Consider the following 14,643-nt stretch of genomic DNA (forward strand, 5'->3'; position numbering starts at 1 on the left):
GTGTGTTCTGGAGCTAAGCCTATACAATTCTGTACTAAAATGAAACAGAAAGGCAGTATGAGCCAGGCCTTGCTCACTTCATCCACCTTCATTTTGGCTCCTCTTAATAAAGTGTGCAATTCCCTACTGAGAGCTATAAAAAAGGCTCCTACTGGAAGACTGAAGAGTGAGTGGGTGACACAAAGGATACTTAGAAAGCATACCATTTTGGGTTTCCTCTCTTATTCTAGAATAATAGGACAAAGAAATGGCTTTCATATTTCTATCTAATTTTTTAAATGGGGTACACATACAAGTCATGGAGTTTCATACTCTCAGGTCAGATTCTAAAAAATGTCTTTCTAGTTCACTCAGTGAGTGAATATTTACATGTAACCCACTAAGTACTCACACAATACACTACATAAGGCACTGAACTGGTACAAAGATGATAAAACAACCCTCAAGAATATGCATTTTAATAGGGAAGTAAAACAAGTAGAATAGTATTCCAATACAGGGTGTAAGTGAGGTAGACGTGAAGTGGTTCAAAAAAGGGAGACACTAAATACAGTTACGAATATGTGGCAAGGCTATATAGAATAAGTGGTATTTGAGCTGTGTATTATGAGAGGGCTAAATAAAGATGAGTTAGGAGAGAAAACTTGCCTGGCAAATATGTATCCTGACCCAGGGGTCTTCCCAGTCTTTATTAGTAGCAACCTGATCTCAGTGCTAGTCACTAGCTAAGCTGAGATAACAGAGTGAATCATTCTTCCAAGACCTTATTTATGCCTAAATTCAGATAAGGCTTGCAGATGCATCCGATTTTTGTTTGTTTATTTTGCTTTTATCTTTGGGGAAATGAGAGGATTAAGCAGCAGGGCAAAGAGACAACCCTCAGCAAGGTAGACTGTAAGGTAGGATGGTGACATCTGTGTCAGAAACAGTAGCTCTATAAGCAAGAAACATTGAGATTTAGGTGAATCAGGTCAAAGGAAAAATTAATGTATAGAATTGTGGACAAAATGACAAAAATACCATCAAAATGGGGGCAGAGAGAAAGACAGTCCAAGGAATCTATATGAGTGCCTAGAGAAAATGTAGAAGAATGGAAGCAAATGTTAGGTAGGTGCTGTCCATGGACTGTGCTATATTATTCATGCCTTTTTTTCACTTAATCTTTAAACACTTTACACTAAACCTATGAAGTTAAATCTATCCCTTTTTTACTCTTAGGGAAAATATGGTTTATAATAATTATGGAATCATGACAAGGTCATTGAGCTATTAAGTGGCAAAGAATTCGAATGCAGATTTGTTTGAATCCAGTCTCCCATTACTGACTTTTGGATTCCACATAACTTAGAAATACCTGGAAGTAGCTTAGCTAAACATATTGCTGCCATTAATTCTTTTCTGCAAAGCTCTTTTCATTTCCTAAGAAATTTATAGTAACCCTTATGGATGCCATTTATTCATTTATTTATTTCATACAATAAAGGTTTAGTGTATTTGTAATTAGCAAACAATATGTTCCCCTGGTAAAAAGTTATAGTGCTAGATTGCCTGGGTTTACTACCCTAGGTTTTAGTTTCATCATCTATAAAATAGAGATGATAATAACATATCTCTCATGGGGCTATTACGAAGACTAAATGAGAAAACCCATGCATAGTATCTAGAAAACTAGCTGTCACATAGCAAGCACTCAAGAAATGTTAGCTGCTGTTATTCATACTATTGTCAGGTACTCTGAGAGGCACTCTAGCAGTGCCTCTCAAGATGGATATAACATAGTATTTGCTTTTGAAGAACTTAAAATCGCAAAGAGAAGGCACATGTGTAGTAATGGCTAATTATGCCTGGGAAAATGGAAGACACCAGAAGAGAAGGGGGTTTTGAGTGATTTCAGGGAGAGAGAAGAGCATGTAAAGCTCCAGAGAGGCATGCAATGTCCCATAAGAGTCTAGCTTGACTGTAGCATGAAAAAGTGAGAAGGAGTTCGTTGGTGCCCCTGGACAGAAATGTGGGTGGAACAGAAGGCCTCAATATGCTTTGCTAATGGAGTTGTATTCATCTTGATTGGATGAAGTAATAATAAAGTTTTTCAAGCCAGTTTTGAGGATGGGAGAAGGTAACAGTCTGGACTCCACACTCCAGTGGATAAACTCTACTGGGAAGAGAATGGAGAGAGAGGAGCAATAGTTAAGGTAAGGGAAAAGAAACTAAGATGTGAAGCAGCAGGCAGGGACAGTCATGATATTTTATTGACTTAAATCAGTGAAGGGAAGAAAATCAAGTAGAAAATCAAGACTTGGAGAAAATGATGGAGAAGAAATAGAAATGGGGAATATAGCCTCTACTTTGTTTTAAAAATAGTTGTTGAAATGAATGATGTAATCCACTAAACAGGCTAATAAAGAAAAATTACCCGAGCATACCAATCAATAAAAAATGAAATCATTTGCCAAAATCCAACACCTATTCGTGACGAAAAACACATGGAAAACTAGGAATAGAAGATAACTTCCTCAATTTGAGAAAGAATATCTGCAATAAAAAACTTTACAGATAATGTCATACCTAACAGTCAAAGACTGCTTTTCCAGCAAGATCAGGAACAAAGCAGAGATATTCACTCTCACTACTCTTAATTTGACATAGTATTGTAAATTCTATCTAGCAAAGAAAAGGCAAAATAGAAAATAAAAGGTATCTGGATGAGAAAGAAAAATGATACAACCACCAGACTTTGTAAATGGCATAAACGGTACCTAGAAAATCCAAAGAATCTACCAAAAACTCCTAAAACTAATAAATGAGCTTAGTAAGTTTACAAATTATACCTAGGAAATCCGAAAGGATCTACCAAAAACTCCTAGAACTAAGATATCAGCTTAGCAAGATTACAAGATAAAATCAGCAGACAAAAAACAATTGTATTTCTATATGCTAGTAATGAATATGTGAAAATTAAAATTAAATATTCAATTACTATGATTTTAATACTTGTGTTCCTTCCAGAGTTCATATTGAAACTTAATCCCCAGTTCAACAATATTAAGAGGGGGATCTTTAGGAGACAATCAGGCCATAAAGGCTCTGCTCTCATGACTGGGATTAGTTCTTTATAAAAAAGCTTGATGGAATGAGTTTGGCCCCTTTTGACCTTCCATCTTTTCTGTCACGTGAGGACATAGAACAGTCAAGGTACCATCTTGGAAGCAGAAACCTGGCCCTCACCAGACTCTCAAGCTGCTGGCACCTTGATATTGGACTTCCCAGAATCCAGAACTGTGAGGAAGTAAATTTCTATTCTTTATAAATTACTCAGACCTAGGTATTTTGTTGTAGCAGCACAAATGGATCGAGATACCAAGAACATTTGTAATCACTGGGAAAAAGAAATACTTAGGTATAAATCTAAGAAAACATGTAAAGGACTTGCATAATGAAAATTATAAAGTGCTGATAAAATAAATCGAAGATCTAAATAAGTGGAGAGACATATGTTTATAGATCGGAAGACTCAGCATATTAAAAATGTGAATTCTCTCTCCAATTTATGTAATGCAATTACTGTCAATATTTCAGCAATATTTTTGTAGATATAGACAATATTATTCTATAATTTATAACAAAAAGACAAAGGAACTAAAATAGCTAAAATGATTCTGAAAAAATAGTATGTGGGAAGAATCACTCTACTTAATTTCAAACTACAGTAATCAAAACTGCGTTACCGGCAGAGGGACAGACAACATAGATTAATGAAACAGAATAGGAACACAGAAACAGACTCACATAGTATGGCCAACAGATTTTTTTTTTTTTTTTTTGTGCAAAGGTGCAAAACATTTAATGAATAAAGGATAGTCTTTTCAACAATGCTGCTTGAGCATTTGAATATCCATAGTGAAAAACTGAACCTAAACGTTGTACTTTATACAAAATTAACTCAAAATGCATTAAATATGTAAATGTGTAATGTAAAACCATAAAACTTTTAGAAGAAATAGGAGAAAATCTTCTTGACCTTGGACTTATTGAAGAGTGCTAGACATGAAACCAAAAGCACAATCCATAAAATGAAAAAATTGATACATTGCACTTCATCAACTTCTAAAACTTTTGTTCTATGATGAACCCTATAAAGAGGATGAAAATACAAGCTACAGTCCTAGGAGAAAATATTTGCAAACCACCTATATGACAAAGCCTTTGTGTCTGGACTATATGAAGAACTCTTAATAGTAAACAACCCAATTAGAAAATAGGCAAAAAGCATGAAAACACCTTTCATGGAAGAGGATAAGGATTACAAATGAGCCCATGAATAGATGTTCAATACCACTACACAATAATAAAATACAAATTAAAACCACAATGAGACATCACCACATACCTATCAGCAAGGCTAAAAAAAAATAGTGATACCACCAAATGCTGGCACAGATGCAGACGCCCTTGATCGCTCATACAATGCAGGTGGAAACACAAAATGGTACAGCCACTCTGGAAATTAGTAGGGCAGTTTCTTAAAAACCAAACATATACTTACCACATGACTGAGCAATTGTATTCCTGGGCATTTATGCCAGAGAAACAAAAAAAAATCCACAGAAAACTGCCACATAAGTGTTCTTAGAAGCTTTATATGTAATAGCCCAAAACTTGAAACAATAAAAATGTCATTCAGTAAGTAAATTGCTAAACCAACTGTGGTGCATCCATACCATGGATTATTACTTAGCAATAAAAAGCAATGAACTATTAGATACAACAACTTGGATAGATCTCAAGGATATTATGCTGAGTCAATAAGAAAGCCATTTCTGAAAGGACACACACTCTATGATTCAATCCTATATTACACTCTTGAAACGCAAAACTTACAGAAATGGGAAACACAGTAAGTTACCAGAGGTTGGGGTTGGTAAGGAAGGGTGAATGTGACTATAAAGGGGTAGAATGAGAGAGATCTTTGCCGTGATGGAATAGTTCTGTATCTTGATTGCAGTGGTGATTACAGGAGTCTACATATGTAATAATACGTCATAGAGCAATTTGTGCACATTGTACCAATGTCAATTTCCTGGTTTTGATTTTGTAGTATAATCAGTATGCAAAAATTGAGGGAACTGAGAGGAATACATGACACTGCTCTGTACTATATCTTTGAAACTTCCTGTGCATATATAATAATTGTAAAATTAAAAGTTACAAGAAAGTTTGTCCAAATATTAACAGAACTTACTGCCCCACGACAGTTTATGGATTATTAATGCTTTGTCCTTCAACATCTTTTTGTACTTTCCTATTTTCTCAAAACAGCCTGTTTTTTTTTTACAATCAGGAAAAAAATGCATTCAAATGGAATAAAAATAAGTCTAACTTCTTCGTTGATGGCTCAAAGCTAAAAGTGAGAGGCAGATGGGGCCCACGAATAGTAGACCTTGAGATGCAACTTTTCTGCAAAATTGCATGTGAAATGCAGCCTAAACAGAGTCATTTCCAGAATTTCCTCATTAATCACTGTCTTCTTTTTCACTTAGTTAGCTAAAACGTAGTAAGCCACATCCTCTCTTAAAATATCTCAAACAAAATTAACTGAGGCAATATTCTTACATCCACTATGAATGTAAATGTTAGCCTAGAAATATGAAGTTTCTGAAGCCAAATTTCTAAGTTACCCTTAATCCTCTAGTATTATCAAATTAAGTAGCCCTTGAAAAAAGTAGAGACATACTAGTATCAAGTAGAGACATACTAGTTAATTGCTGTAAATATACATGCATTAGACACCTTTAACGGCCTCCCATGCACGCCTACATTTTCTTTCTCCCACATGTCCTCCTCTCCAGAGATAAAGTTGTCTTTCTACAGTAATATCACTCTCCATTACCTCCAGGAAAAATTCCAAATTCCTTAACAATTCTTACCATGCCCTCGACTATTTAGTCCCACCTTCCTTTTCTTTACAGAGCATCTGTCACTTGCTATCCTTCCCTCTGTCCCCAGGCTTTAGTACCAGATTTGGTGATGTTTGAATTTCTAAGCATAATTAGATCATACTCACCTGTGAACACTTAGAAAAAAATTGCTCAATAATTATTTTCTTTTCAAAATGTAGACAAAGGTGATGGCAAGAATCTTGTTATTGATATGCTAGGAAAAAGGGGTTCTTCTTTAGTAATAGAATATTTATGGATCTCTTTCTGTATCAGTTTGGAAAGCAACGCTATCCCAGATTAGTTAGATTCAGTGGCAGAATTAACTCAATATTTTGTTTAGTCCAACCTTAAGCATTATGGAGAATGAAAGCACTGAATACAAAAACATGGTGGGATGTTGGGATCCCTTTGAGTAGGTCCAAGTTTACTTGCAGCTCCTGGGAATGAAAAACTCAAGTTTCATCATCAAAGACCAGTTTGATTCTAAAGTTATTAATAACTATAACTGCGTAACTCTGATTTTTCCATAGCTATTTTCACTTCTATGTGAACTAGGTAGGTTTTGGAAGTAATATCACAATAAAGGCAAACAGAACTAATGTTGATGATGCTATTATCCAGTGCTTACCCTGAAGTACCTTCAAAGCTTCACATGCTCCATTTCACCATTGCCACTATTAGTCTAGTTATCAAGAGAAAAAAAAATCATTCCAATTTCTAGGTGTTTGAAAACAATTAGCTACATGTTGTTACCTCTCAATGGGAATGAAAAAGCCCAAATTGTCATTAGAGTCTTGTGGAAATGGCATTTTTTCCCCTTTAAAAACTGAACTGTGTCATACTCCGTCACGTTATGTTATATTAAACATAGGACATAGTTATGATGTGCTGCCCATATCACTGAAGGGATATGAAATTAAATTTATGGGTTATCTTTTCCAGGGAAAATTCCCTTTCAAAACTTTTATTAATAACAAGTTCCAGTTAGATTAGATGCCCATAGATATCTAATTTTAAAAACAAGGTAAAATTTTATGAAATTATTCAGCTTCCCCAAAATAAATCTATTAGATTGCTCCTAGCAAAGTGGAAGAGTTTCTGTCAACCATCAATTCAAAGAAGCTGATTTCTCTCCCTCTCTCTCTCTCTCCCCCTCACTGACATTCCTCTAACCACCTCTGCCCATTGTAGTCTGCAGAAGCAACGCTGAATTTTGGAAATGAAGCTATGGTTGGCATGTGTTTGCCAATGGCACAGCAAAATTGGGCTGGAAAAAGTACATTGACATGCACTGCAGCTTCATTTGGTGATGAGCAAATCTTATAAATGATTAAGAAGCATGACATTGAATGCTACTTTGAAAAAAAGTTTTTCTTTTCTAAGAAAAATTAGAATTTTCCCAAGAAACTTTGGCATTAGTTACAAATGAAACTTTGAATGTTTCTAAGAAACACTGCAGGCAATTATGTTTACCAAAACTGTTGAGGCATGAAATTAGAAGATATCTTTAAATTTCGGGAGGGCATCTGGCTTCTTTTAACTTACTTGGCTCTGATTCTCTCCTCCCAAAATTAGTCCAGTGATAATATTACAAGGAAGTAGAGATTTATTATACCCACTGATGACTTTTAATAATGCCAGCTGGCATTGGAAAGGAATGATTTTTTAAAAAATGAATGCTCAGTTACTTTGGGCGGTAGAACTACACTTGAGGGAAACATGATGTGAAATTACAATCTTTTTCCATCAGGTTTTACTTTTAGATAAACCTGTGGATGAAAAATTTGAGACAGGCTTCTCCTCCCACTGCTATTGCATGTAAGTCAAGATAAAAACTGGTGCTGGCAAAGTTAGTAATAACTAAATAACTCAGATTTACAGACGCCACAAAGTCTGCAACCTCAGAGAAGTACCATATCAAGCAAACAAATTCTAGGACCCACCACTAGATAAAAAAAAAGAAAAAAAATAGAATTTGACAGGTAAGGCCATGGATTGGTGTCTGATTGACATGGATTGGACTCTCAACTCTGACACTTACTGAGTGTGTAATCTTAAGCAATATCTTCCAAACTCTGTTTCTTCATCCATAAAATGGCAATAAGAGGAGTACTTGTATTATTAAGGTTATTTTGTGGAATAAATTAGATGATATTTGTAATATGCTTAACTTCTGGTTCATTATAAATTCTCAGTCAATGTTAACCATGATTTTTTGTTTACTGTAATGACAGTTGTTGTTTACTGCATAGGATCAGTTATTTTATTTAAAGTTTTTATGATTTATTTATTTAAAAACACTTCAAAGTCAGATGTGAACTACATAAATTTGGAGCTTTAAGGATACCCAAAATGTGACACATTCAATATAATTGATAAGAAATATGTTAATGAAATAAAATATTCAATTTTATTGATTAAAAACTATTTTGCTATTTGCCATTTGCAACAACATGGATGAACTTGGAGGATGTTACACTAGGTGAAATAAGCCAAACACAGAAAGACAAATATTATATGATATCACTTATATGTAGAATCTAGAAAAGTCAAACTCTTAGAAGCAGGAGTAGAATGGTGGTTGCCAGGGGCTAGAGTACAGGGAAAATGTGGAGATGTCAGTCAAAGGGTACAAACTTTCAGAAGATGAACAAGTTGTAGGAATCTAATGCATAGCATGGGTGGTGCATTTGATTGTGACAATTATTTCACAATGTACATGTATATTGAATCATCACATTGTGTATCTTAAATATGTCCAATTTTTATTTGACAATTAAGCTACTTTTCTTAAAATGACTTCTATTGATTGGATTTGCCAAAGTCTTACCCTGAATGGTAGATATCAATTATAGACATAATTAACTCATGCTGGGATATATGCCTACATGCCTACAACACAAAAGTCACCTAACTTTTGATACTCTATTTCCTCAGACCAATTGAGGATTTGGAGAATTTTATCCTTTACATCCCTTAGCAATGGAAAATGCTATGACAAGTTTCTTCTTGTGTTGACTCTAAAACCTAAGATCCATTCAGAAGTTCAAGTTCAAGTGTGGTGTGGGAACTAACATGATGCAGTTAGAATGTAGGCTCAGGAATCAGATTTAAGGTTTGGTCTTTACTCAGTCACTTACTAGCTGCAGGCTTTGGGTGAGTTACTTATCCTCTAGACTTTAGTTTTGTCATTTATAAAATGAGTTATTGATAGTATGTATTTTTGAAGATGATAGTAAGTTTTAAATAAGCTAATGCATCACAAAATCTGGCATTTTGTAAGTGATCAATAAATGTTTATTATTATTTTCATAATTTTACTCATTTAATGAAAAGATCAATGATCTTTTGGCTGGGCTGTTGTAATCATTTTCATATTGCTTAAAGTATGATGCTTATGGGGTCACCAGTATAAGCTTTCCATCAATGGTATAAGTTTCACTCTGTATGATTTGTAATTTATGTCACACATAGATCTGTTTACACAGACAATAAATTGGGGGAATATGAAGGTTCTGTATCAAAGGAATAATTGGAAAACAACTTGAGCAGCATGATTTCATGAGAGAAACTGGAAACATTATTTTTATGATTGACTACTTTTATAATTGACTACTTATTAGCATTACTAGTTGAATATGAGAGTTTCAATTTGTATAATGAGCAAATAGAAAAGGATACCATATTTATTTATAGATAATTCTTAACTTTTTTGGTATTATGCTATAATAGTTTTGTGGCTACTAATGAATTTAATATACATTCTTTTTAAAAGAAAATAACTACCCAAATTTTCTTTTCCAAACAAGTTACATTCCTAAGGAATTCCCTGACATATCTAATTATTCCGAATTTGAATTGCCAGCTTTTTGGGAAATGAATGTTCAACTTTAGGAAAATTCAAACTTATCTTGTTTGGGGATGAATAAAACATTTTCAGGAAAATTTTTCTTAAAACAATATATAGAACATTATGTTCTAGTAAGGCAGAAATTATACTGTGGTGCTGATCTTATAGCGTGAAACCACAAAAGCAAAACTGGCTGTGGTGGATAAAAGGCCCTTGGGCTCCATGGGCTCATGGAAATGGCATTTGTGAATTGAGACACTGGCTTAGGTAACTTTTAGGATTAAATAAGTGCACCATAGTTAATCACTATTTCCCACCATTCCAACTGCAACTAGTAAATAGCAGCAATAAGGACCACATGAAGTATAAGGTAATGAAGAGAAAAACAGAATGTGGTTACTGAAATACTATAATTTTCTGTTGATTGCTATTCCCCTCCCCTTTCTTTTCTCCCCAATCCCCAATCATCCATCTATCTCTCAAACATCTGTATCTATTCAACTGTTTATTCTGACAGTACATAATGGGACAGACTCAAGGCAAAGATTTCCTTTTAAGTATGACTTTTCTTCTTCTTTTTCACAGTGTTAGTCAGATATAGTCATTCTTTGTGGACACTAAAATTCTGAAGATGTGTTATCCTTCCAGGAAAATGTGGGAAGCAACATTCAGATCGTAGCCAAATTTTTACTTTATAAAAAATGCTCTACCAATACTGCATTTCCAGGACTTGGACTAACCAGTGATACTTTGCAGTAACACAAAATTGATCCTTTACTCAAAGGGAAGTTGTACATTTATTATGAGACACCATATACTTATTCTCAGATAGCTTTGGCCACTCTTATCATTTCTCATATTTTGTAGCTAATGGAAACATTATCTACTTACTGGATGGAACTTTCAATGCGTGTAATAGTGAGGAAAGCAGCGAGGTTTGCTGTGTAAGATGAGATAACAATCAAAGCAAATAGCCACCAAGCCCCCATCATCATTCGGGTAGCCAGAGTCGTGTACGGGACCTCCCCACCTGTAGAAAGAAGCAAAGAGATAAAAAGAACATCAACTAGTATTAATTGAGGATCTGAAATCATCTATATTCAACACCAAATCAACTTGCAAGTAGTGATAATTTTTTCTACTTAACATCAACATAGATCTCTATATTTTCATCACTCCATATTTAATTCTCTTTTATGAGATTATGAAAGACCCAGCCAAAAGAAGCATGATAAATATTTAGTATAACATGTTTAAATGATAGTTCTTCCCCCTTCCTGTTCAACCCTATAATTAATTACCCTTTTATTATAATCACAGGTATATGCTTTCTTTCCAAGGGCTTGATTATTCATTAGTTAGGTGATATTAATACTGCTATGCCTATATTTAATGCAAATTTTCAGATTTCCAGTTAAATAAATAATATTGAAAGGATTATTTTTTGTTATGTTCTCTAGAAACATAGCTTGTTAATGATCATGGGATCACACATATTATAGTGTTGGCTTCAGCATCATATACTTGCTTTGTTCTACTTTTAATTGACTTCGTACTCTTACAATCTTGTTGCAGAATCCTCTTCTCCATCTTTTAAATGTTGGAGTGTTCTTGGGCTCAGTCCTTAGACTGCTTCTGTTCTCTGTCCATAGTCTCACCATGGAAAATATCAATGAGTCCGCTGACTTTGACTATGATCTACAGTATACTTTGATAACACTAGAATTTATATTTCTAGCCCCCTACCCTGACTCTTTCTAGAGAGCTATAGATAAAAGCCTACATGATTCTCACTTGGATTCCAATACGCATCTCTAACTTATGACATCTAAAACAGAACTCGTTTTATTTTACTCCCAAATTAACTCTCCTTCAAGCCAGTCCATACCATGTCAGGGAATAGCACCACCATTTACTTTATTTCTCAGACCAAAAATAGGAATTTTCAAACATCTTCTTTAATAGCAAGTCCTGTCACCATTACATTCAAATTACATCCCAAATCCTACCTCATCTCATCCTGTCTACTAATGACACCCAATTCAAAGATGACACCTTTGACTCTACTACTGAACTACTTATGTGGTTTCCCTACTTATTTATATTCTAGAGAGTACCTCTCCTAAGTCTATTACCATGGTGCTTTTATAAATGAAAATCAGATCAATGGGATTCCCCTATCAAAGCTTCCAGTGGCTTCCCAGGACTCTTTAAAAAAATAAAATAAAACATCTCTACCAAGGCTTACAAGGCTCTGTGTATACTGATCTTAGGTCAATTGTCTGACTTTATTTCTTACCATTCTCTCAATGGCTTTCTTGAAATTTCCTCTATAGAGCCATGCCGATATATGTCCCAGGGCCCTTGCATTTGCAAACGGTTATGCCTAAAATTCTCTCCTCTATAATTCATAAATTCTGTCTTCCTTCAATTTTTTCAGGTTTCTGCTCAGAGGATATCTTTTTATAACAATCTTTTATCACCACTCTATCTAAAATAACTCCCCACAACCCTATACTGCCAATTCCTTTACCTTTTCAAAAATAACAATGTACTAGGCTTTAAACATTTTTGTTTATTTCTGTCCTTTATAATTTTTGATATAGGAATAGTCCTTGTCCTATATTAGGTGGGTAATGTTTTTTGAATGAATATGTGCTGTGTTATGGACTAAATTGTTTCTCTCTCAAATTCATGTCCTGAAATTCTAACCCACAGTGTGATTGTTATTTGGAGATACGATCTTTAACTAAGTAATTAAGGTAAAGTGAGATTGTAAGCATGGATTCTAATCCGATATTACTGGTGTAGAATGCAAATAAAATGTTACTTGATAATTACACTTAAGAATCAAATATTAAAAGTAATGGGAATCTTGACTTCCAATTTTCGTAATGGTTGGTAATGGTTGGTGGATGAAGCCATTCAGAACAATCCACCCACTGACAACGACTAGAAAAACTGAACATATAATGCACTTTCAGATCTAAAGAAGAAGTAAAACTTTATAGGCCCAGAGTCCTGGAGAAGAAAATAACTGAGAAAGATAGCTTCATATTTGGAAATGGTTTTCCCTGAGAGGCATATGCCAATTTAAAAACAGAAAGCTAAGAAACTAACAAACTGAGGAATACTTTAAAAGTATTCAATGGTTAGCTGGTAACAAAATTGGGGTCCAGGGCTTGCCAAATGAGGGTGGGACTGAGACAACAAGAAAATCCCCAAATGATCATAAATGCAGCCATGGGTCAAAGAAAATCGCCAGAGAAATGAAAAGTACTTTGAATAGGATGATTATAAAAATACTCCATATCAAAATTTCACAAGTTTTGAAAGTAGATGGGATGCAGCTGAATTGTATTGAAGGAAACTGTTACGGACTTTTCTGTAGGCAAATAATACTTCACAATTAAAAACTAAATAAAAGAAGAAAATAAGGAGAGAGAATAGTGAATTTAATAATGGTATTTGTTTTCTTTCTCCTTTTTTTATCCACAATTAGAAAAAAATATGCATTTTCATACAGTCAGGATGCCAGAAGAGAGAATTAGGTAAAGGACAAAACAGTTATGTGCCAAATTAAAAAAAAAAAACATAATCTCACCTTGCTAAAAAAGTATTGCAAAAACTAGGCTGATACTTTATGACACTTCAGGGTGTGCAAAGGTCTGACTCCGAAGTTGGGCATTTGGATTCCTATAGCCCCTGATAAGTTTAAAGTACTCTGCTAAAGCATGAAAAATTTTTATTTTCCAAATGACCCCTGTTTTAAAGCAAATCTTGACCAGATTTTCATTTTGATGTGATTATTTTGCCACATGAAAAACTACATTAACCTTGCTACTGTATACATTAGCTTACTTTTAAAAGTTGTTAAAAAATAAGCAATTTCTTCAGGCAAGTTTGGGAAATTTGATAAATCCATCTGAGTCAGGCAAAAATTTGTTATTCTAAGTCTTATTCTGTGTGAGTATATATGCGTCTTTGTGTTTCTATGAAATATGAAAAAGTAATTAATTGTTGAAGAGTCTCCAATTTGGTTGTTTGGTAAATCCACTTCTTGCAGGTTTAAACACTCACAACATTTTTAATTTGTAACCTCGAATGGTGGGATTATTTTATAAATTATAATTAGAAAAAAATGGGAGAAAACTAATTAATACCTTTTTTAAAAAAATAAACATTCCTTTTTCAAGAGTTGGATCTTTACTGGAAACAGGTTACTAACAAACTGGCTAAAAACTCATAGCAAACAGAAAATTTTCATTATTCAAGCTGACTGAATAGATCATGTAAGCTGATCAGTTAAAATATAAATAAATATTGGCATGTTTTACACTTACAGAATCACAATGTAGAAAAACAAAGAACGATATTGTTGGAATTTGTGTGGAAGTCATTGCCAGCATAAGCATATTCTACATTTAAAGATAGGAGGAGATAATGTATATATCATCTCTGAAATGCTTCATTTATGCCAGTCACCTTTATATTTCTTAAAGTTTATTGATAGTCAAATTGAGAGACACTGTGACCAGATCTGTAAGTGTTTTATTTTTTTGACAGAAGATGTGGGGGTAATAAGGAAGTGAACAAAAGATACAAGTGCGGTTTCCTGTTGTCCACAGGATAATGGGTTCATTATATTGAACCCATTTGCAAGCTAGGGCAGATTTTCTACAACATGACATGTCTATCATGGGTATAAGAGATGGCTTTTGGTGGTAGGGAGAGATAGCACAAAAATCACATCATATTACTGTGAGTAAGTTGTTCCATTTACAATTACCTTTTAGAACTTATTTATTTATTTATTTATTATTTATTTATTATACTTTAAGTTCTGGGATACACGTG

At 34.1% G+C, this 14,643-nt stretch overlaps 1 protein-coding gene across 1 annotated transcript in view; it reads right to left on the bottom strand.

Annotated features, from left to right (window-relative positions):
- GRID2 (glutamate ionotropic receptor delta type subunit 2) overlaps positions 1–14,643 on the bottom strand; it is a 1,490,978-nt gene that overhangs the window by 253,755 nt on the left and 1,222,580 nt on the right. Inside the window, exon 12 of the mRNA XM_032139113.2 lies at positions 10,678–10,816. Within this exon, the coding sequence (XP_031995004.1) occupies positions 10,678–10,816 (139 nt within the window). The remainder of the gene's footprint in view (positions 1–10,677; positions 10,817–14,643) is intronic.

This window comes from Hylobates moloch, unplaced genomic scaffold, assembly GCF_009828535.3.
Source record: "Hylobates moloch isolate HMO894 unplaced genomic scaffold, HMol_V3 SCAFFOLD_2, whole genome shotgun sequence".
NCBI classification, from domain to species: domain Eukaryota; kingdom Metazoa; phylum Chordata; class Mammalia; order Primates; family Hylobatidae; genus Hylobates; species Hylobates moloch.